Source organism: Bombina bombina, chromosome 9, assembly GCF_027579735.1.
Source record: "Bombina bombina isolate aBomBom1 chromosome 9, aBomBom1.pri, whole genome shotgun sequence".
Taxonomy (NCBI): domain Eukaryota; kingdom Metazoa; phylum Chordata; class Amphibia; order Anura; family Bombinatoridae; genus Bombina; species Bombina bombina.
Window position 1 is genome coordinate 120,580,786 of NC_069507.1, and position 27,500 is coordinate 120,608,285.

Below are 27,500 nucleotides of genomic sequence, written 5' to 3' on the forward strand. Positions count from 1 at the left end.
TGCAATTATATAAAGTTCTAAATATATGTATTGTACTTATATTTGCCATGAGTCAGGTTCATGTATTTCCTTCTGCAGACTGTCAGTTTCATATTTGGGAATGTAAACACTTTAAGAAATTTATTTCTTACCTGGGGTTTAGTCTTTTTTCAATTTGACTACTTTTTTGCAATTGCGGGTGTTAGGCCCGCGGGTGCGTCAAATGCTAGACTTTATTGCGTCATTTTTGGCGCAAACTTTTTTTGGTGCGGAAAGATACGTTTATGACGCAACTTCGTCATTTCCGGCGTCATACGTGACGCCGAGACCTTTCACACGGCGGCGTCATTAGTGACGCAAGTGTGTCATTTCCGGTCATTTTTGTTCCTTATTTCAATACCCCATTGATGTTTGCCTCCTGCTTTCTTCTCTATCAAGAGGCCTATGCTTTTGCATTTTTTCCCATTCCTGAAACTGTCATTTAAGGAAATAGATAATTTTGCTCCTACCATTCATCTCTCTTTTCAGATCGACGATATACTCTCAATTTACCATTACCTCTACTGATAACTGTTTTAGTACTGGTTTGGCTATCTGCTATATGTGGATGGGTGTCTTTTGGTAAGTATGTTTTTCTCTTGTAAGATGTATCGAGTCCACGGATTCATCCATACTTGTGGGATATTCTCCTTCCCTACAGGAAGTGGCAGAGAGAGCACCCACAGCAGAGCTGTCTATATAGCTCCTCCCTTAGCTCCACCCCCAGTCATTCTCTCTGCCTGCTTAACTGCTAGGAAGGGCAAAGAGGAGTGTGGTGACAAAAATGTTAGTTTTTATTTTCTCAAGCACAGTTATGAATAAAAACCCCCACAGAGGTTTTCTCTAAACTGCCTGGTTTACAAGGAAAGCGTGTCAGCTCTGGTTTAAGAACAAATGCTGAGCCGTCTGACGCTTTAGTAGCCGTATCCGATATACCCTCACAATGTTCTGAAGTAGGGGTAAGTGATTTGTTATCTGAGGGAGAGATTTCTGATTCAGGAAAGACGCTCCCTCAGACAGATTCTGATATGACGGCCTTTAAATTTAAGCTTGAACACCTCCGCTTATTGCTCAAGGAGGTATTAGCTACTGTAGACGATTGTGACCCTATAGTGGTCCCAAAGAAATTGTGTAAAATGGACAGATACTTAGAGGTTCCTGTTTACACTGATGTTTTTCCAGTCCCTAAGAGGATTGTGACTATTGTTACTAAGGAGTGGGATAGACCAGGTATTCCGTTCGCTCCCCCTCCTGTTTTTAAGAAAATGTTTCCCATATCTGACACCATACAGGACTCGTGGAAGACTGTTCCTAAGGTGGAGGGAGCTATTTCTACTATTGCGAAGCGTACAACTATACCTATCGAAGACAGTTGTGCTTTCAAAGTTCCTATGGATAAAAAATTAGAGAGTCTCCTAAAGAAAATTTTTGTTCATCAAGGTTTTCTTCTCCAACCTATTGCATGCATTGTTCCTGTAACTACTGCAGCTGCTTTCTGGTTTGAGGCTCTAGAAGAGGCTCTCCAGGTGTAGACTCCATTAGAGGATATTATGGTTGTTGGCTAATTCTTTCATTACAGATGCCGCTTTCCAAATGGCTAAATTAGCGGCAAAGAATTCAGGTTTTGCCATTTTAGCACGCAGGGCGTTATGGCTTAAGTCCTGGTCTGCTGATGTGTCATCAAAATCTAAATTGTTGAACATCCCTTTCAAAGGAAAGACCCTATTCGGGCCTGCACTGAAAGAAATTATTTCAGACATCACTGGAGGGAAAGGCCATGCCCTCCATCAGGATAAAACAAATAAGATGAGGAACAAACAAAATAATTTTCGTTCCTTTCGGAACTTCAAGGGTGGTCCCGCTTCAGCTTCCCCTGCAGCACAAGAGGGGAATTCTGTCTAATCCAAGTCAGTCTGGAGACCTAACCAGGCTTGGAACAAAGGTAAACAGGCCAAGAAGCCTGCTGCTGCCTCTAAGATAGCATGAAGGGGTAGCCCCCGATCCGGGACCGGATCTAGTAGGGGGCAGACTCTCTCTCTTTGCTCAGGCTTGGGCAAGAGATGTTCACGATTCCTGGGCTTTAGAAATTGTGTCCCAAGGATATCTTCTGGACTTCAAAGACTCCCCCCCCCCAAGGGGGAGATTTCACATTTCTCAATTGTCTGCAAACCAGACAAAGAGAGAGGTGTTCTTACGCTGTCTAGAAGACCTACATACCATGGGAGTGATTCGCCCAGTTCCAAGAGCGGAACAAGGGCTAGGTTTTTACTCCAACCTGTTTGTGGTTCCCAAAAAAGAGGGAACTTTCAGACCAATCTTGGATCTCAAAATTCTAAACAAATTCCTCAGAGTACCATCTTTCAAGATGGAGACTATTCGGACTATTCTTCCTCTGATCAAGGAGGGTCAATATATTCCTACCGTGGACTTAAAGGATGCGTATCTACACATCCCTATTCACAGAGATCATCAATTCCTCAGATTCGCCTTTCTGGACAGGCATTACCAGTTTGTGGCCCTTCCCTTCGGGTTGGCCACGGCTCCCAGAATTTTCACAAAGGTGCTAGGGTCCCTTTTGGCGGTTCTAAGACCGTGGGGTATAGCAGTGGCACCTTATCTAGACTACATCTTAATTCAGGCGTCGACTTTCCAGCTACCCAAGTCTCACACGGACATTTTGTTGGCTTTTCTGAGATCTCACGGGTGGAATGTGAACATAAAAAAAGAGTTCTCTCGTCCCTCTCACAAGAGTTTCCTTCCTAGGGACTCTGATAGACTTGGTAAAAAAGAAAATATTTCTGACGGAGGTCAGAAAATCAAAACTTTTAATCACTTGCCAAGCTCTTTATTCCATTCCTCGGCCATCATTGGCTCAGTGTATGGAGGTAATCAGACTTATGGTAGCGGCAATGGACATAGTTCCTTATGCCCGCCTACACCTCAGACCACTGCAACTATGCATGCTCAAACAGTGGAATGGGGATTATGCAGATTTATCTCCTCAACTGCATCTGGACCAAGAGACCAGAGATTCTCTTCTCTTGTAATTGTCTCAGGGAATATGTTTCCGCAGGCCAGAGTGGCTCATAGTAACGACAGATGCCAGCCTGCTGGTGCAGTCTGGAAATCCCTGAAAGCACATGACTTATGGTCTCGGGAGGAATCTCTCCTCCTGATAAACATTCTTGTACTGAGAGCAATATTCAATGCGCTTCAGGCGTGGCCTCAGCTAGCTTCAGCCAAATTCATCAGATTTCAGTCTGACATCACGACTGTAGCCTATATCAATCATCAAGGAGGAACACAGAGTTCTCTAGCGATGATGGAGGTAACCAAAATTATCTGATGGGCGGAGGATCACTCTTGTCATCTCTCAGGAATCCATATCCCAGGGGTAGAGAACTGGGAGGCGCATTTCCCAAGTCGTCAGACTTTTCATCCGGGGGAGTGGGTGCTCCATCCGGAGGTATTTGCCCAGCTGACTCAGCTATGGGGCACACCAGAATTGGATCTGATGGCGTCCCGACAACGCCAAACTTCCGCTTTATGGGTCCAGGTCCCGGGATCCCTAGGCGATACTGATAGATGCTCTAGCAGTGCCCTGGTCCTTTAATCTGGCTTATGTATTTCCACCGTTTCCTCTCCTCCCACGTCTGGTTGCCAGAATCAGGCAGGAGAGAGCTTCGGTGATTCTGATAGCGCCTGCGTGGCCACGCAGGACTTGGTATGCAGGCCTGGTGGACATGTCATCTGTTCCACCGTGGACTCTGCCAATGAGGCAGGACCTTCTAATCCAAGGTCCGTTCAAGCATCCAAATCTAATTTCTCTGCGTCTGACTGCTTGGAGATTGAACGCCTGATTCTATCAAAGCGTGGTTTCTCTGAGTCGGTCATTGATAACCTGATTCAGGCTAGAAAGCCTCTCACCAGGAAAATCTATCATAAGATTTGGCGCAAATATCTTTGTTGGTGTGAATCCAAGGGTTTCTCATGGAGTAAGATTAGGATTCCTAGAATTTTGTCTTTTCTCCAAGAAGGATTGGAGAAGGGATTATCAGCTAGTTCCTTAAAGGGACAAATATCTGCTTTTGCTATTCTTTTACACAAACGCAGTAGGTCAAGGATTAATGTAAATACTGAATCCTCTGATGCTTTATTAGCTATTTCCGATGTTCCTTCACAGTGCTCTGAGTTGGGGATCAGGGAATTACTGTCTGAGGGTGAAATTTCTGATTCAGGGAATGTTTTGCCTCAGACAGATTTGGATGCTATGTCATTTAAATTTAAGCTTGAACACCTCCGCCTGTTGCTTAGGGAGGTTTTAGCGACTCTGGATGATTGTGATCCTATTGTGATTCCTCCAGAGAAATTGTGTAAAATGGATAAATATTTGGAAGTTCCTGATGTTTTCCGGTTCCTAAGAGAATTTTGGAAATTATTAGTAAGGAATGGGATAGACCAGGTATAACGTTTTCTCCCTCTCCTAATTTTAAGAAAATGTTTCCTATATCAGATACCATTCGGGACTCATGGCAAACGGCCCTTAAGGTAGAGGGAGCTATATCTTCCCTAGCTAAGCGTACTACTATACCCATTGAGGATAGTTGTGCTTTCAAGGATCTTATGGATAAGAAATTAGAGGGTCTACTAAAGAAATTATTTGTTAATCAGGTAATTTCTTTTACAACCTACAGCTTGCATTGTTCCAGTAACTACTGCAGCAGCTTTTTGGTTTGAGGCTCTAGAAGAGTCTCTTAAGGTTGAGACTCCATTAGATTACATTCTAGATAGAATTAAGGCTCTTAAGCTAGCTAATTCTTTTATTACTGATGCCGCTTTTCAAATTGCTAAATTAGCAGCAAAAAATGCAGGATTTGCTATTTTAGCACGAATAGCATTGTGGCTCAAATCTTGGTCTGCTGATGTGTCATCAAAGCATAAGGTTTTAGCTATTCCCTTTAAAGGTAAGACCCTTTTTGGGCCAGAATTGAAAGAGATCATTTCTGATATTACAGGAGGTAAGGGCCATGCCCTACCTCAGGAAAAGTCGGTTAAAATGAGGGGTAAACAGAATAATTTTCGTTTCTTTCAGAACTTTAAAGGAGGACCCCCCCGCTTCTTCTTCTTCCACAAAGCAGCATGAAGGGGTGGCCCCGATCCGGGACCGTATCTAGTAGGGGCAGATTTTCTTTCTTTGCTCAGGCTTGGGCAAGAATATGTTCAGGATTCCTGGGCACTAGAAATAGTGACCCACGGTTATCAATTGGAATTCAAGGATTTTCTCCCAAGAGGAAGATTTCATCTTTCAAAATTATCTGCAAACCAGATAAAGAGAGAGGCGTTCTTACGCTGTGTAAAAGACCTTTTTACTATGGGAGTAATCTGTCCTGTTCCAAAATTGGAACAGGGACAGGGGTTTTACTCAAACCTATTTGTGGTTCCTAGAAAAGAGGGAACGTTCAGACCCATTTTTGGACCTCAAGTGTCTAAACAAATTTCTAAGAGTTCAATCATTCAAGATGGAGACAATTCGAACGATTTTGCCAATGATCCAGGAGGGTCAATATATGACTACCGTGGATTTGAAGGATGCTTACCTCCATATTCCAATCCACAAAGATCATCATCGGTTTCTAACGTTTGCCTTCTTGGACAAACATTATCAGTTCGTGGCTCTTCCTTTCGGGTTGGCCACAGCACCCAGAATCTTCACAAAGGTTCTAGGTTCTCTTTTGGCTGTTCTCAGATCGCAAGGGATAGCGGTGGCGCCTTATTTGGACGATATTCTGATTCAGGCGTCAACATATCATCTGACAAAATCTCACACGGACACAGTGTTGTCTTTTCTGAGAACTCACGTCTGGAAAGTGAACATAGAGAAGAGTTCACTTGTTCCACAGACCAGGGTTCCTTTCTTGGGAACTCTGATAGACTCGGTAGCCATGAAAGTATTTCTGACGGAGGTAAGAAAATCAAAGATTTTGAATACTTGCCGAGCACTTCTGTCCATTCCTCGGCCATCATTGGCTCAGTGTATGGAGGTAATCGGATTAATGGTAGCGGCAATGGACATTGTTTCGTTTACTCGCTTTCATCTCAGACCACTCAACTGTGCATGCTCGGTCAGTGGAATGGGGATTATGCGGATTTATCTCCAAAGATAATTCTGGATCAAGAGACCAGAAACTCTCTTCTTTGGTGGTTGTCGCCAGATCATCTGTCCCTGTTTCCGCAGACCCTCGTGAGTGATAGTGACAACAGATGCCAGCCTTCTGGGCTGGGGTGCAGTTTGGAACTCCCTGAAGGCTCAGGGTGTTTGGACTCAGGTGGAGTCTCTACTTCCAATCAATATTCTGGAACTGAGAGCAATATTCAATGCGCTTCAGGCGTGGCCTCAGTTGGCTTCGGCCAAATTCATCAGATTCCAGTCGGACAACAGAACGACTGTGGCATTTTTCAATCATAAGGGGGGAACAAGGAGTTCCTTAGCGATGATAGAAGTATCCAAGATAATCAGTTGGGCAGAGGCTCACTCTTGTCATTTGTCAGCGATCTACATCCCAGGGGTAGAGAACTGGGAAGCAGATTTTCTAAAAACGTCTGGAAGGGGTCAATCGAAGATCTAATATATACCATTGACGTGATGAATAAAAATCAGAGAAATCTCAAGTTCACGTTTGAATATAGTTATAACAAAATAAACTTCCTTGATCTTACAATAGAGGTGAAAAACGGCAAGATTGAAACATCTACTTATTTCAAAAAAGTAGACTGTAACAACTACATTCACAGTATGAGTTGCCACCACCCCACCTGGAAGGCTAACATTCCAAAAGGACAACTTCTAAGGGTAAGAAAAAACTGTTCCAATCACAGCAAATGGGTTGAACAAGCAGATATACTAAAAGGAAGATTCCTAGAAAGGGGGTACAAGGAGGAAAATCTGGTGGAAAAGATAGAGGAAGTTGGCAAAACCGACAGAAACAGTCTGCTGAAGTACAAGACAAAAACGACAATAGGAGAAGAAGACAGTAGCATAAATGTACCGATGATAACAGAATATAGTTCTAACAGACATATACTCGAAAGAATCATCAGGAAACACTGGGTCATCCTAAAAGAAGATGATGTGATCGGCGAAAAACTGACACCTCAACCGAGATTTATATATAGAAAAACCGATAACCTAAAAGGCATACTGGCCCCGACTGTCCTGAAGAACAGAAGAAAGGCTATCACAAACTACCAGGGAAAAGCAATCAAAGGCTTCTTCCCGTGCCCGAACTGCAAGGCCTGTAGGAGTGGAGTCAAAACGAACAAATTCTTTGGACATAACAAGAGGGATGAACACAAGATACAAGACCTCATCAGGTGTCAAGATAAGGGAGTCATCTACATAATATTCTGCCCATGCGGCCTACAATATGTAGGACAAACTTCAAGAACACTAAAAGACAGAATAAGGGAGCATATATTATGCATTGAAAAACTGGATAAAGACACGCCACTGTATAGACACTTCTCCATAACCCATAAAGGTAATATAAAAGACTTTAAATTCTTCGGGATACAAAAGATAGAGAAAAACTGGCGAGGAGGAAACTACGAGAAGAAACTGCTATTCAATGAATCCAAATGGATCTTTACATTGGATTGCCTTTTCCCCAAGGGACTAAATCACAAAGAGGATCTGTCACACTTGCTGTCTTTACGAAAATGTCAAAACGAACAAATGTTAGCCTTCCAGGTGCTACTCCTTATAGATGATGCATAAAATGAATTTACCATTAAATATCCTTATCAAGCAAAAGCATACCAATAAAAGCATGTGTTTTCACACTAGCTGGATTGCACGCTCTAGATTGATAGAACAGAAGACAGAATCCGCCATATTAGGTCCCCAGATATTCATCAATAGATTGAAGAAATTGAGAAATAGGAGCCCTTTCCCTCTCCATTCTTCTCTGAGGAAAATATATAACTAACTAAACTCCCTTCCTAAGCACCTAGAATACAAAATACAATATACACCGGAGAGGTTCTCTCCCTGAAGTAAACCAGCAAAAACCATTCTCTCCTCCATGTACAAATAATTTAAATAAAGACGTCCAAATTACTGCAGACAAGCGACTTTAACTATCAACATTCATTTATGCCAACTCCAATAGGTTTAACAACCTCTTTAAACTAATGTGAGACCTGACCCCCACACGCTTCCTAAAAAGCCTCTTTATTATATGCAAAACCCAATCCTCATTTCATATACTCTTTTACATCCACGGAACAAATTCTAAGTAAACCCCGCATTTTCAGCATGTGACTTATTCACACAAATTTCTATATTTGTGATATGTACATATATAACTTTTAGAGAATTTTTAGAGAATTTTCAGAGAACTTTTAACAACTCTAAATGCCCTTGAAGAGATTTTTTTACATATTTTACGATTTTTTATGATATTTTACAGTTTTAAATCCCTAGGTATTTGTGAAATACGCACCGATCATAGCACATACAATAATCAGCATCTACACATATACGTTAAGGCTGTTTTGTATATATGCATTAAAGAATCAAACACTGGCTTATATAGACACAATCAGGACAACGATGGACCCCTAACCCATTATATAGTCATGCAGGCCATATAGAAAGGGTCCAGACAAGACTAAGGTTCCAAATTAGATAAACATCCGGCAATAGTACAACCGGATAAGAATAAATACACACTTCCGGTAAAAGCGAAACCGGAATTAGCGAGAGCGAAACCGGAAGTAGCGAAACCGGATGTTAAGCTACAGATAAAAGAACCGGAAGGGATAGTAAGTTAAACACCCCGGAAGTGGGGATATCAAAAATAAGATACACCGCCTGATATACATTACATTAGTAAGATAAGAGATGCCCCCAAACAATAACACATACGATATAAATAATAAACACGTATGAAGTGAATCAAATACAGATATCTTTTAAAACATAAGAGACAACAAAAAAAAAAAAACTACATTTCCCATGTAACACTGGGCTAAACAGGAAAGGGCAGACCCCGACTTTTGGCGCCAAAATAGAACCAATCCCCTATGGTATTAGGGTATAAAGCTCCCAGAGACACACAGACCAGTATTGTCTTGAGAAAGGCCTAGGAGGGCCGAAACGCGTCGACATACTGGTGAGCAAATTTCTGATTTTATTATACCACATCTAGACGTTATTACACTATTGCACTTTATTTCACCCACAGATTAGGAGGAGGACTTTGGACCTACCCACCACATTATTGTATTTTTTTTTCTTCTGCATTTTTATATTCTACATTTTTTATATATTTTTTATATTCTGCATTCTTATAATCTCCTTCACGTCTACCACAGCTATTGGAGTTTATTTTGGAAGTTAATCATCTAGGATTTCTTTGAACGCACTTACCCACCATATTTTTTGAACACTTTGATATTTATTTGTGGATTCATTTTTTACAATTTTTGTGGAACACTTTTGCAATTTTTGTGGAACACTCTGATAGATATATATATATATATATATATATATATATTTTTTTTTTATTTTTTTTTTTGGAACACTGTGATTTTCCAAAGAGACATTTTTTAAGAAACTATTTGAGAGACATAAATTTCTTCATTTTTTCAACAAATTTTATTTCCATTTTTACACAATTGGATTTCTCCTACACTTTTATTTATATTGTATTTCTATCACTTATACTTTTATACTGCATCTGTATTGTTGACATCTGTATTATTGACATTGTACTACGCCAATTTTGTCCATTTACATCACATCTGCTGTTTGTAAATATCTGTGCTTAAACTGCACTTTATAGACCATAATACTATGGTCTTAGACTGTTGTCGGAGCTAACGTAATATTTGTTCCAACACCACAGATATAGGTAACACTATATCCTTAAGACTTATATCTCATGGATCCATAGAGATTTTAGGAAGAATTTTAGAAGCTTTTTAATTTGTATGTATTATATTGCATTTTCATTGTATATTAACTGTAATAAATACATTCCATTTTTAACATATCAATACCTCACAGTCCTTTTAAGCTTCCCAGCGCTCACTATATCACACAAAAGCAGATTTTCTAAGTCGACAGACTTTTCATCCGGGGGAGTGGTAACTTCACCGGAGGTATTTGCCTCATTAATTCTCAGATGCGGCAGACCGGAATTGGATTTGATGGCATCTCGTCAGAATGCCAAGCTTCCAAGATACGGATCCCGGTCAAGGGATCCTCAGGCCGAACTGATAGATGCCTTGGCAGTACCTTGGTTGTTCAGCCTAGCTTATGTGTTTCCGCCATTTCCTCTCCTCCCACACGTGATCGCTCAAATCAAACAGGAGAGAGCTTCAGTGATCCCGATAGCACCTGCGTGGCCACTCAGGACTTGGTATGCGGATCTAGTGGACATGTCCTCTCTGCCACCGTGGAAACTTACGTTGAGACAGGACCTTCTCATTCATGGTCCTTTCCAACATCCAAATCCAATTTCTCTGCAACTGATTGCGTGGAGATTGAACGCTTGATTTTATCGAAGCGAGGATTCTCTGATTCAGTTATCAATACTTTGATACAGCTTAGAAAGCCTGTCACTAGAAAGATCTATCATAAGATATGGCATAAATATCTTTATTGGTGTGAATCCAAGGGTTACTCATGGAGTAAAGTTAGGATTCCTAGGATTTTGTCTTTTCTCCAAGAAGGATTGGAGAAAGGGTTATCAGCAAGTTCCTTAAAGGGACAAATTTCAGCTTTGTCAATTCTGTTTCACAAACGTTTGGCAAATGTATCAGATGTTCAGTCTTTTTGTCAGGCTCTATCTAGAATTAAGCCTGTATTTAGACCTATTACTCCTCCCTGGACTTTGAATTTAGTTTTTCGAGTTCTGCAAGAGGTTCCGTTTGAACCTATGTATTCTATAGATAGTAAACTATTATCTTGGAAAGTTCTGTTTTTGGTTGCTATTTCTTCTGCTCAAAGAGTTTCTGAGCTTTCAGCATTACAGTGTGCTTCCCCTTATCTCATATTTCATTCTGATAAGGTGGTTTTACGTACCAAACCTGGGTTCCTTCCTAAGGTTGTTTCGAATAAGAATATTAATCAGGAAATTGTTGTTCCTTCCTTGTGTCCTAATCCTTCTAAGAAGGAGCGTCTGTTACATAACTTGGACGTGGTCCGTGCCTTAAAGTTTTACTTGCAGGCGACTAAGGATTTCCGTCAATCATCTTCATTATTCATTGTTTATTCTGGAAAGCGTAGGGGTCAGAAAGCTACGGCTACCTCTTTCTTTTTGGCTGAGAAGTATCATCCGCCTGGCATATGAGACTGCTGGACAGCAGCCTCCTGAAAGAATTACGGCTCATTCTACTAGGGCTGTGGCTTCCACATGGGCTTTTAAAAATGATGCATCTGTGGAACAGATTTGTAAGACTGCGACTTGGTCGTCCCTTCACACTTTTTCCAAATTTTCCAAATTTTATACTTTTGCTTCTTCTGAGGCTATCTTTGGGAGAAAGGTTCTTCAAGCAGTGGTGCCTTCCGTTTAGGTTCCTGTCTTGTCCCTCCCTTTCATCTGTGTCCTATTGCTTTGGTATTGGTTTCCCACAAGTAAGGATGAAATCCGTGGACTCGTCATATCTTTGTAAAAGAAAACTAAATTTATGCTTACCTGATAAATTATTTTCTTTTACGATATGACGAGTCCACGGCCCTCCCGTTATTTTAAGACGGGTTTATTTTATTTTTTGAAAACTTCAGTCACCTCTGCACCTTTTTTAGCCTTTCCTTTTCTCTTCTATAACCTTTGGCCGAATGACTGAGGGTGGAGGGGAAGGGGAGGGGCTATATATACAGCTCTGCTGTGGTGCTCTTTGGCACTTCCTGTTAGCAGGAGGTTAATATCCCACAAGTAAGGATGAAATCTGTGGACTCGTCATATCGTAAAAGAAAGTAATTTATCAGGTAAGCATAAATTTAGTTTTCAATGGTCTGTATGGGTGGCTCTTTGCCTTCTCCTGGTGGCCAGGTGAGGTATTTCCCATAAGTTATAAATGGATTTCGTGGCCATTCACTGCCAAGAAAGAAAGGAGATTATATATATATATATATATATATATATATATATATATATATATATATATATATATATATATCTCTATACCAATACCAAAAAGGGTACAGGACAAATGGCTACTATAAATGTGTCTTTTTCCAAAATTTTTTTATCAAACTTTAGAAAACATTAATGTTATGCTAGATTATAATTTTAATGTGGTGCAGACACTATAAAAAAATATTCTTCAACAAACTACAAGAGGAGAACAAGGACCATCAAAAATTTCTTAAGGCCCTGTATAGATAGGGAATCAAGCACTCTTTTTTTATAAAAAATAGCTCAAAAGTGTAGCTAAATTAAACAATTGGAATGAATCTCTGACCAGTACAATCACTGAGAACAAAAAATAATTTATTAATAGTACAGAAAGAAGTAAATCCTAACTGTCTAAACATAACAATAGGCCAGTTGTGTGCTGGCCTCGGGTATATGTTAGCAACACAATGCAATGCATTGGATCACAGACGCACATGTGACCAACCAGGAAGTAAGCACACAGTCCTACCACGCTGCAGTCTCAGCGTGCAGCATTCAACTGGCTCAGCAAACTGTTTCATGGGACTCAATTACAAGGCAGTATTTCAGGAGGCAACCGGTAACAAACAGCGGACCTCAATTGTGGACACCTCCAGAATCAGATAAGTGCATGCTTATGGTTTAACACAGGAATATAGCTGCTTTCACTTGCAATATGGGGGTTAGCCTGGACTGACTCCCACTGCTCATTTGGCTTGTTTGCTGCTTTCACACAACATCTTCAGCAATAAGAAGTACTATGCTTTACTAACACACATGCAGCTTTGGCAGCACTTATCCCATTTTGCTAAAGTCTGGCTGAAGACAATACCGCTATATGTGGAAAATCATCCTGGTGTGATTTGGTTGTTTTCTTCAGCAATACACTCTTGTGAGAATTTTATCTCAATATATGCAGGCATCTCTATGTAAACTGCTGTGTCTCTATGTAACTGCTGTACTGAGGCAATACATTATGGAGGATGTATTACTATGTTCCACTATCTATCTTATTGCTAATAACCATTGCAATAGTTATTCTTCATACTTGCATGTAACTCACTATCTATCTTATTGCTAATAAGCATTGCAATAGCTATTCTTCATACTTGTATGTAATTCTTTGTAATTGTTGCTATACTGCCATTATTATTGTTCCTGAAATCTTTACAAAGCACCTATCACTACTTAGATCCCTAAAAATTTACCTGTCCGGTAATTATCCCTTGTATTGACTTGGGTACCGTGTACAGCTTGGGTGTAGCAGTGTACTAGGTGTCTTTGGATTGTATTTTTGCCAATATTATGATTATGATGTGCACATCTTCAGGGTTTTAATTGGCCACATGTACTATATTGTTTGTTCAACATACTTTACTTTGTGTTGCTAGCATATACCCGAGGCCAGCACACAACTGGCCTATTGCTATGTTTAGACAGTTAGGATTTACTTCTTTCTGTACTATTAATAAATTATTTTTTGTTCTCAGTGATTGTACTGGTCAGAGATTCATTCCAATTGTTTAATTTAGCTTCACTTTTGAGTTATTTTTTATAAAAAGAGTGCTTGATTCCCTATCTATACAGGGCCTTAAGAAATTTTTGATGGTCCTTGTTCTCCTCTTGTAGTTTGTTGAAGAATATATATATATATATATACACATATATATATATATATACACATATAAATAAATATATATATATATATATATATATACACATATATATATATATATATATATATATATATATATATATATATATATATATATATATGTGTGTGTATATATGTGTGTATCAAGAAGGGTACTCTCTGGATTTGTAAATTCAAATACAATAACTTTATTCGTACATCAGTGGTCGACGTTTCGGCTCCTATCCGAGCCTTCATCAGGACATATTAAATCTTCAAACGGCTGTATAGCCAAACTCCCAGAGTGGGAAAAAAACAGGATTATTACAACAAACCAGAAATCACTCACTAGACAGCCTGTTTCGTTCTTTTGGAACTCATCAGTAAGAGAGAGATTTCTGGTGAGTTTCAAAAAGAACTAAACCGGCTGTATAGTGAGTGATTTCTGGTTTGCTGTAATAATCCTGTTAAAAGGATAGCTGTGTTAAAACAGTATTATTTTGAAGCAAAAACTCGTAGAATTTGCATATCTAATTAGCATAACTTACCCAGAATTCTCTTGTGCATTGTTAACATTGTATATGAGTTATTTCTGGGGAAAAGCAAGCGGGGATACTTGCCTAGATGTGCTAATTTCCTATACAAATATTTACATTGATTTATATATATATATATATATATATATATATATATATCTCTCTATATATATATATATATATATATATATATATATATATATATATATATATCTATATATATATATATATATATATATATATATATATATATATCTGATAAATTATCACCCAAGCTCACAGAGCAGATATTGTTTCACACTAATTGCTTTGCAATATAAACCGGCGGATTTGGTCCTAGAGTGCAGGTGTCTGTTTCCAACTTGCCTTTATGCATCATACACAAGATTATGCCGTTTTTTGTTTCACTTTTTAGTACACATTAATATAGATACATATAGGAAAGCTATCCTTGATTATAGTTTGTATGGTGTATGTATTTAATTTCTTTTTACATTTCTTTTTATACAGGTTTGTCGTCTGCGTGGAATTCCACCATTAATCAGCCTTCTTGAGGATCTTCGTCCTGCTGTCAGGCTTGCTGCTTGTGGGGCCCTTAAAAATCTTTCTTATGGTCCTGCACGTGAGAACAAAATGGCAGTAAAGAATTGTGATGGAGTACCAGCACTTGCAAGATTACTGCGCAGAAGAGGAGAGGGAAGAGAGGGGAGAGAATTGGCAGAGTGTGTGACAGGTTAGTGTCCGACACAGCTGGTTATGCATTAGCTAGTAATGCTGTTCCTTGCAGATGACCATTCAGAATTGGGAGCAAGTAATAGTAAATAGGAGTGTGATCTAGCAATTCAAATCCTGTTTTAGCAGTGGCTGCTATGGCAACAAAGGACTTGCATGGGAGAATTGTCTTAGAAGAAAAGCATTTAATTGGCCAAACCTATCCAATACTTACTCCGTGAAACCCCCTCACTGGATGTGGCATGGACAGAAATGACCATACCGCCTTTTACCTATAAAAATAAGCTACTGCTTGTGTTTTTTTCTTTCATACATGTGGGTGAGAGTCCTGGGAATTACTCTTCCCTACAACTAGGAGGAGGCAAAGATTCCCAAACCCAAGAACTCCATAAAACCCCTCCCATTTCATGCGTTGTTCAGTCTTGTCTTTTCTTTCGCTGGAGTTGATCGAAGAATGAAAATGTGCATTTGATTTTTCAGAGAGAGGGATTCTCAGGTCATCACTGATCTTGGCTTCCTACTGGTTTCCTCCAGTAGCAGAATGCCTTTGGGCAAATACTATATTTTTATTTATTTGGCACTCTTTGCCATTTAGGGTATTACAATGTATAGATATTGTTGGATATGTACTTAGTTTAAAATGTTTATTTCTTCTGTTATGTGTGATCAGTCCACGGGTCATCATTACTTCTGGGATATAACTCCTCCCCAACAGGAAATGCAAGAGGATTCACCCAGCAGAGCTGCATATAGCTCCTCCCCTCTACGTCAGTCCCAGTCATTCTCTTGCACCCAACGACTAGATAGGATGTGTGAGAGGACTATGGTGATTATACTTAGTTTTTATGACTTCAATCAAAAGTTTGTTATTTTAAAATAGCACCGGAGCGTGTTATTACTTCTCTGGCAGAGTTTGAGGAAGAATCTGACAGAGATTTTTACTATGATTTTAACCGGAGTCGTTAAGATCATATTGCTGTTCTCGACCATCTGAGGGAGGTAAAGGCTTCAGATCAGGGGACAGCGGGCAGATGAATCTGCATTGAGGTATGTGGCAGTTTTTATTTTCTGAATGGAATTGATGAGAAAAGCCTGCCATACCGTTAAAATGACATGTATGTATACACTTCAGTATTCTGGGGATGGTATTTCACCGGAACTACTCTGTTAAAGGTCATTAATCCTTTTAATAACTATTCTCATGTTAAACGTTTTTGCTGGAATGTAGAATCGTTTAACTTTGCTGAGGTACTGTGTGAATAAATATTTGGGCATTATTTTCCACTTGGCAGTTTTTTTTTTTTTTTTTGCTTTAATTGTGACAGTTTCGTTTCTCTTCACTGCTGTGTGGGAGAGGGAGGGGCCGTTTTTGGCGCTCTTTGCTACGCATCAAAAAATTCCAGTCAGTTACTTTTAAATTTCCTGCATGATCCGGTTCATCTCTGACAGATCTCAGGGGTCTTCAAACTTCTTTGAAGGGAGGTAAATTCTCTCAGCAGAGCTGTGAGAATCCTTTTAGTGACTGTGAATAAAAACGTTGTTTTATTTTCTTATGTACAAATTTAATTAGTGTTGTTTTTACTAATGGGAACAAACCTTTGCTAAAAGATTGTGTTGTTTTAAAGTTTGATGCTATAACAGTTTTTTTTTTTTTTTTTTTTTGCTTAGATTTAAAGATTCTAAACAAATTCCTAAGAGTTCCATCGTTCAAAATGGAAACTATTCGGACAATCCTACCCATGATCCAAGAGGGTCAGTACATGACCACAGTGGATTTAAAGGATGCTTACCTTCACATACCAATCCACAAGGATCATCACCGGTATCTAAGGTTTGCCTTCTTAGACAGGCACTACCAGTTTGTAGCTCTCCCATTCGGATTGGCTACGGCTCCAAGAATCTTCACAAAGGTTCTGGGTGCCCTTCTGGCGGTACTAAGGCCGCGAGGGATTTCGGTAGCTCCATACCTAGACGACATTCTAATTCAAGCTTCAAGCTTTCAAACTGCCAAGTCTCATACAGAGTTAGTTCTGGCATTTCTAAGGTCGCATGGATGGAAAGTGAACGAAAAGAAGAGTTCTCTTTTTCCTCTCACAAGAGTTCCATTCTTGGGGACTCTTATAGATTCAGTAGAAATGAAGATTTACCTGACAGAGGACAGGTTAACAAAGCTTCAAGATGCATGCCGTGCCCTTCATTCCATTCAACACCCGTCAGTAGCTCAATGTATGGAGGTGATCGGCTTAATGGTAGCGGCAATGGACATAGTACCTTTTGCACGCCTACACCTCAGACCTCTGCAATTATGCATGCTAAGTCAGTGGAATGGGGATTACTCAGATTTGTCCCCTACTCTGAATCTGAATCAAGAGACCAGAAATTCTCTTCTATGGTGGCTTCATCGGCCACACCTGTCCAGGGGGATGCCATTCAGCAGGCCAGACTGGACAATTGTAACAACAGACGCCAGCCTACTAGGTTGGGGCGCTGTCTGGAATTCTCTGAAGGCTCAGGGACTATGGAATCAGGAGGAGAGTCTCCTTCCAATAAACATTCTGGAATTGAGGGCAGTTCTCAATGCCCTTCTAGCTTGGCCCCAATTAACAACTCGGGGGTTCATCAGGTTTCAGTCGGACAACATCACGACTGTAGCTTACATCAACCATCAGGGAGGGACAAGAAGCTCCCTAGCAATGGTGGAAGTATCAAAGATAATTCGCTGGGCAGAGTCTCACTCTTGCCACCTGTCAGCAATCCACATCCCGGGAGTGGAGAACTGGGAGGCGGATTTCTTGAGTCGACAGACTTTTCATCCGGGGGAGTGGGAACTTCATCCGGAGGTCTTTGCCCAAATACTTCGACGTTGGGGCAAACCAGAGATAGATCTCATGGCGTCTCGCCAGAACGCCAAACTTCCTCGCTACGGGTCCAGATCCAGGGATCCGGGAGCGGTTCTGATAGATGCTTTGACAGCACCTTGGAACTTCGGGATGGCTTATGTGTTTCCACCCTTTCCGCTGCTTCCTCGATTGATTGCCAAAATCAAGCAGGAGAGAGCATCAGTGATTCTAATAGCGCCTGCATGGCCACGCAGGACTTGGTATGCAGATCTAGTGGACATGTCATCCTGTCCGCCTTGGTCTCTACCTCTAAGACAGGACCTTCTGATACAGGGTCCATTCAAACATCAAAATCTAACTTCTCTGAAGCTGACTGCTTGGAAATTGAACGTTTGATTTTATCAAAACGTGGTTTTTCTGAGTCGGTTATTGATACCCTGATACAGGCTAGGAAGCCTGTTACCAGAAAGATTTACCATAAAATATGGCGTAAATATCTATACTGGTGCGAATCCAAACATTACTCCTGGAGTAAGGTTAGGATCTCTAGGATATTGTCTTTTCTACAAGAAGGGTTAGAAAAGGGTTTATCAGCTAGTTCATTAAAGGGACAGATTTCAGCTCTGTCCATCTTGTTACACAGGCGTCTGTCAGAAAATCCAGACGTCCAGGCTTTTTGTCAGGCTTTAGCTAGGATCAAGCCTGTGTTTAAAGCTGTTGCTCCGCCATGGAGTTTAAACTTAGTTCTTAACGTTTTACAGGGTGTTCCATTTGAACCCCTTCATTCCATTGATATAAAATTGTTATCTTGGAAAGTTCTGTTTTTAATGGCTATTTCCTCGGCTCGAAGAGTCTCTGAGTTATCAGCCTTACATTGTGATTCTCCTTATCTGATTTTTCACTCAGACAAGGTAGTTCTGCGTACTAAACCTGGGTTCTTACCTAAGGTGGTCACTAACAGGAATATCAATCAAGAGATTGTTGTTCCATCCTTGTGTCCAAATCCTTCTTCAAAGAAGGAACGTCTTCTACACAATCTGGATGTAGTTCGTGCCCTCAAGTTCTACTTGCAGGCAACTAAAGATTTTCGCCAAACTTCTTCCCTGTTTGTCGTTTATTCTGGACAGAGGAGAGGTCAAAAAGCTTCTGCTACCTCTCTCTCTTTTTGGCTTCGTAGCATAATACGTTTAGCCTATGAGACTGCTGGTCAGCAGCCTCCTGAAAGAATTACAGCTCACTCCACTAGAGCTGTGGCTTCCACTTGGGCCTTTAAGAATGAGGCCTCTGTTGAACAGATTTGCAAGGCTGCAACTTGGTCTTCGCTTCATACTTTTTCCAAATTTTACAAATTTGACACTTTTGCTTCTTCGGAGGCTATTTTTGGGAGAAAGGTTCTTCAGGCAGTGGTTCCTTCTATATAATGAGCCTGCCTATCCCTCCCGTCATCCGTGTACTTTTGCTTTGGTATTGGTATCCCAGAAGTAATGATGACCCGTGGACTGATCACACATAACAGAAGAAAACATAATTTATGCTTACCTGATAAATTCCTTTCTTCTGTTGTGTGATCAGTCCACGGCCCGCCCTGTTTTAAGGCAGGTAAATATCTTTTAAATTATACTCCAGTCACCACTTCACCCTTGGTTACTCCTTTCTCGTTGATTCTTGGTCGAATGACTGGGACTGACGTAGAGGGGAGGAGCTATATGCAGCTCTGCTGGGTGAATCCTCTTGCATTTCCTGTTGGGGAGGAGTTATATCCCAGAAGTAATGATGACCCGTGGACTGATCACACAACAGAAGAAAGGAATTTATCAGGTAAGCATAAATTATGTTTTTTCGCTCATACTTATTTTGATGCTTCAGCATTTTTATATTTTGAGACAAGTTTTTTATGTAATTGGCAAGAGTCCATGAGCTAGTGACGTATGGGTTATACAATCCTACCAGGAGGGGCAAAGTTTCCCAAACCTCAAAATGCCTATGAATACTCTCCTCACCACACCCACAATTCAGTTTTTACAAACTTTGCCTCCTATGGAGGTGGTGAAGTAAGTTTGTGCTTGATTTTCTTCTGTGATATGCGCTTCTCAGCATTTTGAAGCCCGATTCATCTCAGAGTACAGTGAATGTCAGAGGGACGTGAAGGGAGTATCACCTATTGAATTCTATGGTTTTCCTCACGGGAAATCTTTTTATAGGTTCTCTGTTATCGGTCGTAGAGATTCATCTCATACCTCCCTTTTCAGATCGGCGATATACTCTCATATTCCATTACCTCTACTGATAACTGTTTCAGTACTGGTTTGGCTATCTGCTAAAAGTGAAAAACATAGGTGATGGTTTGATTTAGAATAAACACTTTTGCTTGTGGAACTTGAAATAAGTATAAGCTTCCTCCGTGTTTCCTGGTGATATAGTCGGATTATTTCAGTGGCGTTTTTCATGATACCGGGTTGCTATTAGCAACGCATGACGCCATGCGTTGAGTTCAGTCGATAACGTCACTTCCGGTAATCACCCGGAAACATGGGAGGATCTAAGCAACAATGCAGCCGAGCATTAGCGTTTAAAAGGAGGAGACGCAGCCATGTAAGATACCTCTGATGAAGAAGGGAAAGAAAGATTTGTATCCTTTGGTACAAATCTTTCTTTCCCTTCATCAGAGGTATCTTACATGGCTGCGTCTCCTTCTTTTAAACACTAATGCTCGGCTGCATTGTTGCTTAGATCCTCCTATGTTTCCGGGTGAAATATTGTTTGGGCTGATAGCCTGCCTTGGATACGGATCTATCTATAAGTTTTTTCTGTTGCATTGAGAGAGAACTCTGTATAAAGTTCTTGTGACTTACCAGCATAATAACTATGGTCTATGTGGAAGCTGAAACTAGATCACAGATCAGGAGTTTTGTGCTCTATATTTACCTCATAATATTGAGGTGGAATATTATGTGTGTTACTTGCTTTTAATGTGCTTCTAAATAATAAAACGTTATAACACTATTAGCCCCCTTTTGTGACTTGTGCTTCCCTTTCATGTCCAGTGAATTGTTAACCAATTGAATACTGAGGGAAGCAATTTTGGATAGTGTTTGGAAGTACGTGGAAGTTTCTGACACCAACACGGCAAAACCTGACCAGTTTGCATCATACATCAACGGCTGGATCTATACTCCGCACATCTTATAGGGTACTGGATCACTTTCTGCTGAATGTTTTTCACTTTTTGGGATCAAACTTTTTAAGAAGTTTTTATTAAATTAATTAGTGTATTTTTAGTTTTTAAGCTAATTTTTAAGCTTGTTTCACATGTATGTTGCTTTGTATTAATATATTAGGTTTCATTCACATTACATTCTATATATACAATACATATAAAATATGATGTAATTGAATATATATATATATATATATATGTATATATATAGAAAAGCAAAAAAAAGCAAAAAAATATATATACACTGTACTTCTTGCAAATAACTATTGGTGTTCTTTTGAACCACTTAATTATTAAATTATTTAGATTATTTAGGTATTAAGTTATCTTTAGCGCCATCCCAAACCCTTTTGTAAATCTATTACCACAATAAGTCAGAGGGACTTATTTTAGTTTTTCTCTCTGGGACTGGCAGCTTCTGTATTACAAATACATGTACATCAGGTTCTAGATATATTCTTTCCTTGAACCGATATACTTAACAGAGACAGTGATTTTTTTTGAGGTGAGGGCGCCTCTAGGGCTTGTCTGAGGACAATTGTGGTTGTCATCAGATATTCTATTATGGATATAGATATATATATATTTATTACAAACATTCAGTATAAGAGAGAGGCTCCACAGTAGAGCTATATGAGATACTGTGAATAGGCGGGGGTTTACAGTACACAAGAGTATTCTCTGTATCAAATATTCAAAAGTTTGGCCAGTGATCCTTCAAAGAACCAGACAAACAAGTACACACAGGTTCCGAAGATGCAACAGTTTATTTACAATGAACGAACATCACTGATTAGGCCTCATTGCACTTGACTAAACTAGTAAGAATAAATCTACCACTGCAGTGGGAAATACCTACTCAATAAAATACTCATAGCAGTATAATGTACATAAAGAAGCAACATCACGCATATTACTTAGTTGATTATATATGCAGCCACTAGTGGCAATATTGTTAACAAATATCAGCTTCACAGTTAGTTTGTATACGACCTGATACATAAGATGGTAACAGTCCTCCTTAGGAAAGTGGCTTTTCACGCCAAAGAGATCAGAGTCCTTTTCAACCAAGCCTGGACACAGGATAAAAATGGTAATCCCAAATTTTTTTTTTTTTTTAGGTAGAGGTATATACAGTTTTATTCCTGTTCCCATCCAAAAGAAAACATCAGGATTTGCTGTCTAGAATATTGAGGTAAGAACGTCCTCTTAAGCTAGCACACAGTAGTTGCAATCCAAGTTCATTGCTAATTTATAGCCAGAAGAACAAGTGCTGCCTAGCAGAAAGTAGCGGTAGGAGTGGACCAGGTATTCACATTCAGGCACTTACATGAGATCAGCACAGAGCTTTCAACATCTGTTAAGGATAACATCACCTATATTAAAGTCATCCGGACCTTTACAAGCTGCTTAAGCTGTTGGTTACTAACCGTCTGCAAGCCGGGTAATTTCACTTTGGCACACTGACAAAAGTCGGGACATCCACCTCAGACATCTTTTACTGTCACACCTCCCCCACTTAGAGTTGTGTCGCTTTGCTCCCAAGGACCTTGACTGTGGCGGATAGGGTATCGCTGCCTTTATTGTTTTCCTCCGGACTTTAGCAGATTGTTAGTTTGTGTCTGTCGTCGTCGACGTGCGTTTCGCCCCACAATGCTGAGTGAAAGCAAGGGCCTCATCAGGACTGTCAAACACCTGTGTCTCAAGGCTTTTATTGGATCATTGGATAGTAGAGAAGGGGTGCGGTTACGTCAAAGCTTTCATTGCAATCATTGGTTATCGTAGCCAAGCGTCTCACTATGTTACCAAATTACAGTCTTGAAGATAACAGCATGATACATTGTATTTATAAACTTATCGCATCTATGCAGAACCTGTGTGCATCGTTCTGAAAACATGGCCTATTCTTATAGCACTAGTTAGGGCAGAATTTTTTTTATTATTTCTAAATACACTAATATGAGAATTCATATTTAGACTATAAAGGGGTATTATCATGAAACTTATTTTAGTTCTATTAAACTTTTTTGTTGAAAGGATGGGAATTTCAAAAACTTCTTATACTTCACTAAACCATATATTACAATAAAATTCAGCCCAAAAAGGAGACATATTCAATTCTCTTATTTAACCCATGTGGAGACACTGTGTTTAATATATACAGTATGTCCACCTAGCTTTTTTATTTAAAAGACATTTATTCTCATCTCCACCTCTTCCATTTGTAATTCCCTTATCTATTCCCACGACTTTTAAAGATGCAGTACTGCTTTTATGTACCTCTCTAAAGTGGCGTGCTACACTTGTGCCACTTTCATAGAGGATGTCATCTCTGTGCTCCTGCACCCTGTCCTTGAACATCCGTTTAGTTTTTTTCCAACATAGAACAGGGGGCAGGAGCACTGTAAGAGATAGACAACTCCTATTGTGTTACAATTTGAAAAATGTCTGATATCAAATTTTCTATCTGTATTGGCAGAAAAAAGTTTTACACTTAAGCATATAAGGGCAATAGACACAGTGTTCACATGGATAATTCCCTTTAACTTGTTGATGCTTTTTAAGCTAGTTGCTCTCCACTTCTGACCTTACAAATTTACTCTTAACTAACTTTATCTTTAAAAGGACAGTCAACACCAGAATTTTTGTTGTTTAAAAAGATAGATAATCCCTTTATTACCCATTCCCCAGTTTTGCAAAACCAACACTGTTATATTAATACACTTTTTACTTCTGTGACTAACTTGTATCTAAGCATCTTCTGACCGCCCCTAATCACATGACTTTTAGTTATTATCTATTGACTTGCATGTCTGCCACTAGCCACGGGCGTGATCACAATGCTATTTATATGGCCTACAAGAGCTAGCTTTCCCCTGCTGTGAAAAGTAAATAAAATAGAGGCGGCCTTCAAGGGCTTATAAATTATCATATGTGCCTTCCTAGGTTTGCTTTCAACTAGAATACCAAGAGAACAAAGCAAAATTGTTGATAAAAGTAAATTGGAAAGTTGTTTAAAAATACATGCCCTATTTGAAAAATGAAAGTTTTTTTTTGGACTTGACTGTCCCTTTAAGGTTAGGTGATTTTTTAGCAGTCATTAGTGGATTTTTACCCACTTTCTCTACAATTTTCTCATCAAGGGTGACTATATGCCATTTCTGGGCCAAAATTTCTCTAATACTTTGCCATTGGCAATTATAGGTTGTAATAAACCTTAAGTTTTTTTCAACTTTTTCTTCTTTTTTTCACATACAGGAGGTCATCCCTATTTATTTTTCTTACTTTGAGGGTGTGTTTGAGTAATTTTCTTGAATACCCCCTTTCTATGAACCTTTTACACATTAAATCAGCATGTTGCTCAAACTTAAGTTTAGAGGAACAGTTTCTTTTAAGTCTTAATAGCTTACTATAGGGAATCCCTTTTTTTTAGGGGTTCTGGGTGGGCACTAGATGCTTCTAGGATGCTATTTGTAGCTGTATCTTTACGATAATTCTCAGTAGAGTTATGATTTCCTTCTTTTTTAATGGAAATGTCCAAAAACGGCAATTCTTTGTCACTAAAGGCATATGTTAGAAAAATATTACGATTGTTTTTATTTAGATCAGAGACAAATTTATGAAGACAGGTCAGGGGGCCATCCAATAGCACGAATATGTCATCCACATATCTAATCCACAAGGACATATGGGAGTCTAAAATTTCACCATATTGTTCAAATACATCCAGCTGTGAAGACATGCATAGGTTGGGGCGCAAACTGCCCCCATAGCTGTCCCCCTGACCTGTCTATAAGTTGAGTTGTCAAATTGGAAAACATTGTTTTAAAAAATAAGGTGTAACAAATTAATGATAAAGGCAGTGTGTCTGTCACTTTCTAGTCCCCGTGTTTTAAGGAACTGTTTACATGCTCCTATTCCTATCTCATGAGGAATGGACGAATAAAGACTTTCTATGTCTAGAGAAACTAGAATTGTTTCTGATTTAACAGAAATGCCGTCTAGCTTTCTTAGGAGATCTGGAGTATCCTTGACATAGGAGGGAGGGAGAGGAGGAAGGGTCTGAGAAAATAATCCACATACTGGCCAATATGTTCACTAATACTACCAATCCCCGAGACAATTGGTCTCCCAGGGGGGTGTGACATACTTTTATGGATTTTTGGTATTATATAGATGGTGGGCATTACTGGACATGTCGGACAGAGGAATTGAAACTCTTTAGGGGTAATCAGGCCTTCCATTTTGGCTTCTTGTAAAATTCTGTTCAATCTAGATTTCATTTGGATCATTGGATTCCTAGACAATTTCTCATACTGGGATTTATCATTGAGTTGTCTCTTCACCTCATTGATATAGTAAGACTTATTTAACAGTACCAAATTTCCGCCCTTATCAGCTGGCTTAAAAATTACCCCTTTTACAGTGCTTAGTTCATATAATGCTTGCCTTTCTTTAAAACTTAAATTGTCTGACCATATCCAGTCATCAGGCAGTTTTTCTATTTCTTTTTCATCTGCTTTTACAAACATTGAGACTAAAGGAACTTGTGCTAAGGATGGCATATAGGTAGATTTAGGTCTTAGGTCAGTTCTAAAGACATGATTGCCCTTAGGTGATCCCTCCCTCTCTTCATTTTCATCCAAAAGGGACTCAAGGACCTTAATAGTTTCCTCGTCTTTAGTTTTTTCAGACTTATGTTGGTACATAGTGTAGTATAGAACAATTTTTCTAGCAAAGAGGTGAAGATCTTTAACCACCTCAAATGTATTAAGTTTATTTGATGGGCAGAATGTGAGTCCCTACTTTAAGACTTCTATGTGAATCACATTTAATAATAATGAGGAAAGATTTATAATTTGCAACTCACTTTCAGCATTTGAAGTTAATATCCCTGATAGGGTCTCCTTCGTGTTCTCCCCCTGTTTCTCATTCCCTCCCTCTCCCCCTCTGATTTCGTTGGGGGTATCTCCTCTCTGGCAGGTTTACACCTCTCATTCCACCAGTTGAAAAAAACTTAAGGTTTATTACAACCTATAATTGCCAATGGCAAAGTATTAGAGAAATTTTGGCCCAGAAATGGCATATTCTCACCCTTGATGAGAAAATTGCAGAGAAAGTGGGTAAAAATACACTAATGACTGCTAAAAAATCACCTAACCTTAAAGATAAGTTAGTTAAGAGTAAATTTGTAAGGTCAGAAGTGGAGAGCAACTGGCTTAAAAAGCATCAACAGGTTAAAGGGAATTATCCATGTGGACACCGTGTCTATTGCCCTTATATGCTTAAAGGGACATGAAACCCACATTTTTTCTTTTGTGATTTAGAAAGAGCATGCCATTTTAAACAAGTTTCTAATTTACTTCTATTATCTAATTTGCTTCATTCTCTTGATATCACTTGCTGAAAAGCATATATAGATATGCTCAGTAGCTGCTTATTGTTTGCTGCACATAGAGGCCTCGTGTGATTGGCTCACACATGTGCATTGCTATTTCTTCAACAAAGGATATCTAAAGAATTGAGCAAATTATATAATAGAAGTAAATTGGAAAGTTGTTTAAAATGACATGCCCTATCTGAATCATGAAAGTTTAATTTTGACTAGACTGTCCCTTTTAAGTGTAAAACTTTTTCTGCCAATACAGATAGAAAATTTGATATCAGACATTTTTCAAATTGTAACACAATAGGAGTTGTCTATCTCTTACAGTGCTCCTGCCCCCTGTTTTATGTTGGAAAAACGAAACGGATGTTCAAGGACAGGGTGCAGGAGCACAGAGATGACATCTTCTATGAAAGAGACACTAGTGTAGCACGCCACTTTAGAGAGGTACATAAAAGCAGTACTGCATCTTTAAAATTTCTGGGAATAGATAGGGGAATCACAAATGGAAGAGGTGGAGATGAGAATAAATGTCCACATGGGTTAAATGAGAGAATTGAATATGTCTCCTTTTTGGGCTTAATTTTATTGTAATATATGGTTTAGTGAAGTATAAGAAGTTTTTGAAATTCCCATCCTTTCAACAAAAACGTTTATTAGAACTAAAATAAGTTTCATGATAATACCCCTTTATAGTCTAAATATGAATTCTCATATTAGTGTATTTAGAAATAATAAAATAATTTCTGCCCTAACTAGTGCTATAAGAATAGGCCATGTTTTCAGAACGATGCACGCAGGTTCTGCATAGATGCGATAATTTTATAAATACAATGTATCATGCTGTTATCTTCAAGACTGTAATTTGGTAACCTAGTGAGAGGCTTGGCTACGATAACCAATGATTGCAATGAAAGCTTTGACGTAACCGCACCCCTCTCTACTATTATGATCCAATAAAAGCCTTGAGACAC

The 27,500-nt window shown here is 39.3% G+C and overlaps 1 protein-coding gene across 2 annotated transcripts in view; it reads left to right on the top strand.

Annotated features, from left to right (window-relative positions):
- CTNND1 (catenin delta 1) overlaps positions 1-27,500 on the top strand; it is a 444,281-nt gene that overhangs the window by 92,944 nt on the left and 323,837 nt on the right. For both annotated transcript variants that reach the window (XM_053692333.1, XM_053692334.1), the window contains exon 5: positions 14,862-15,084. In XM_053692333.1, coding sequence (XP_053548308.1) covers positions 14,862-15,084 — 223 coding nt within the window. The remainder of the gene's footprint in view (positions 1-14,861; positions 15,085-27,500) is intronic.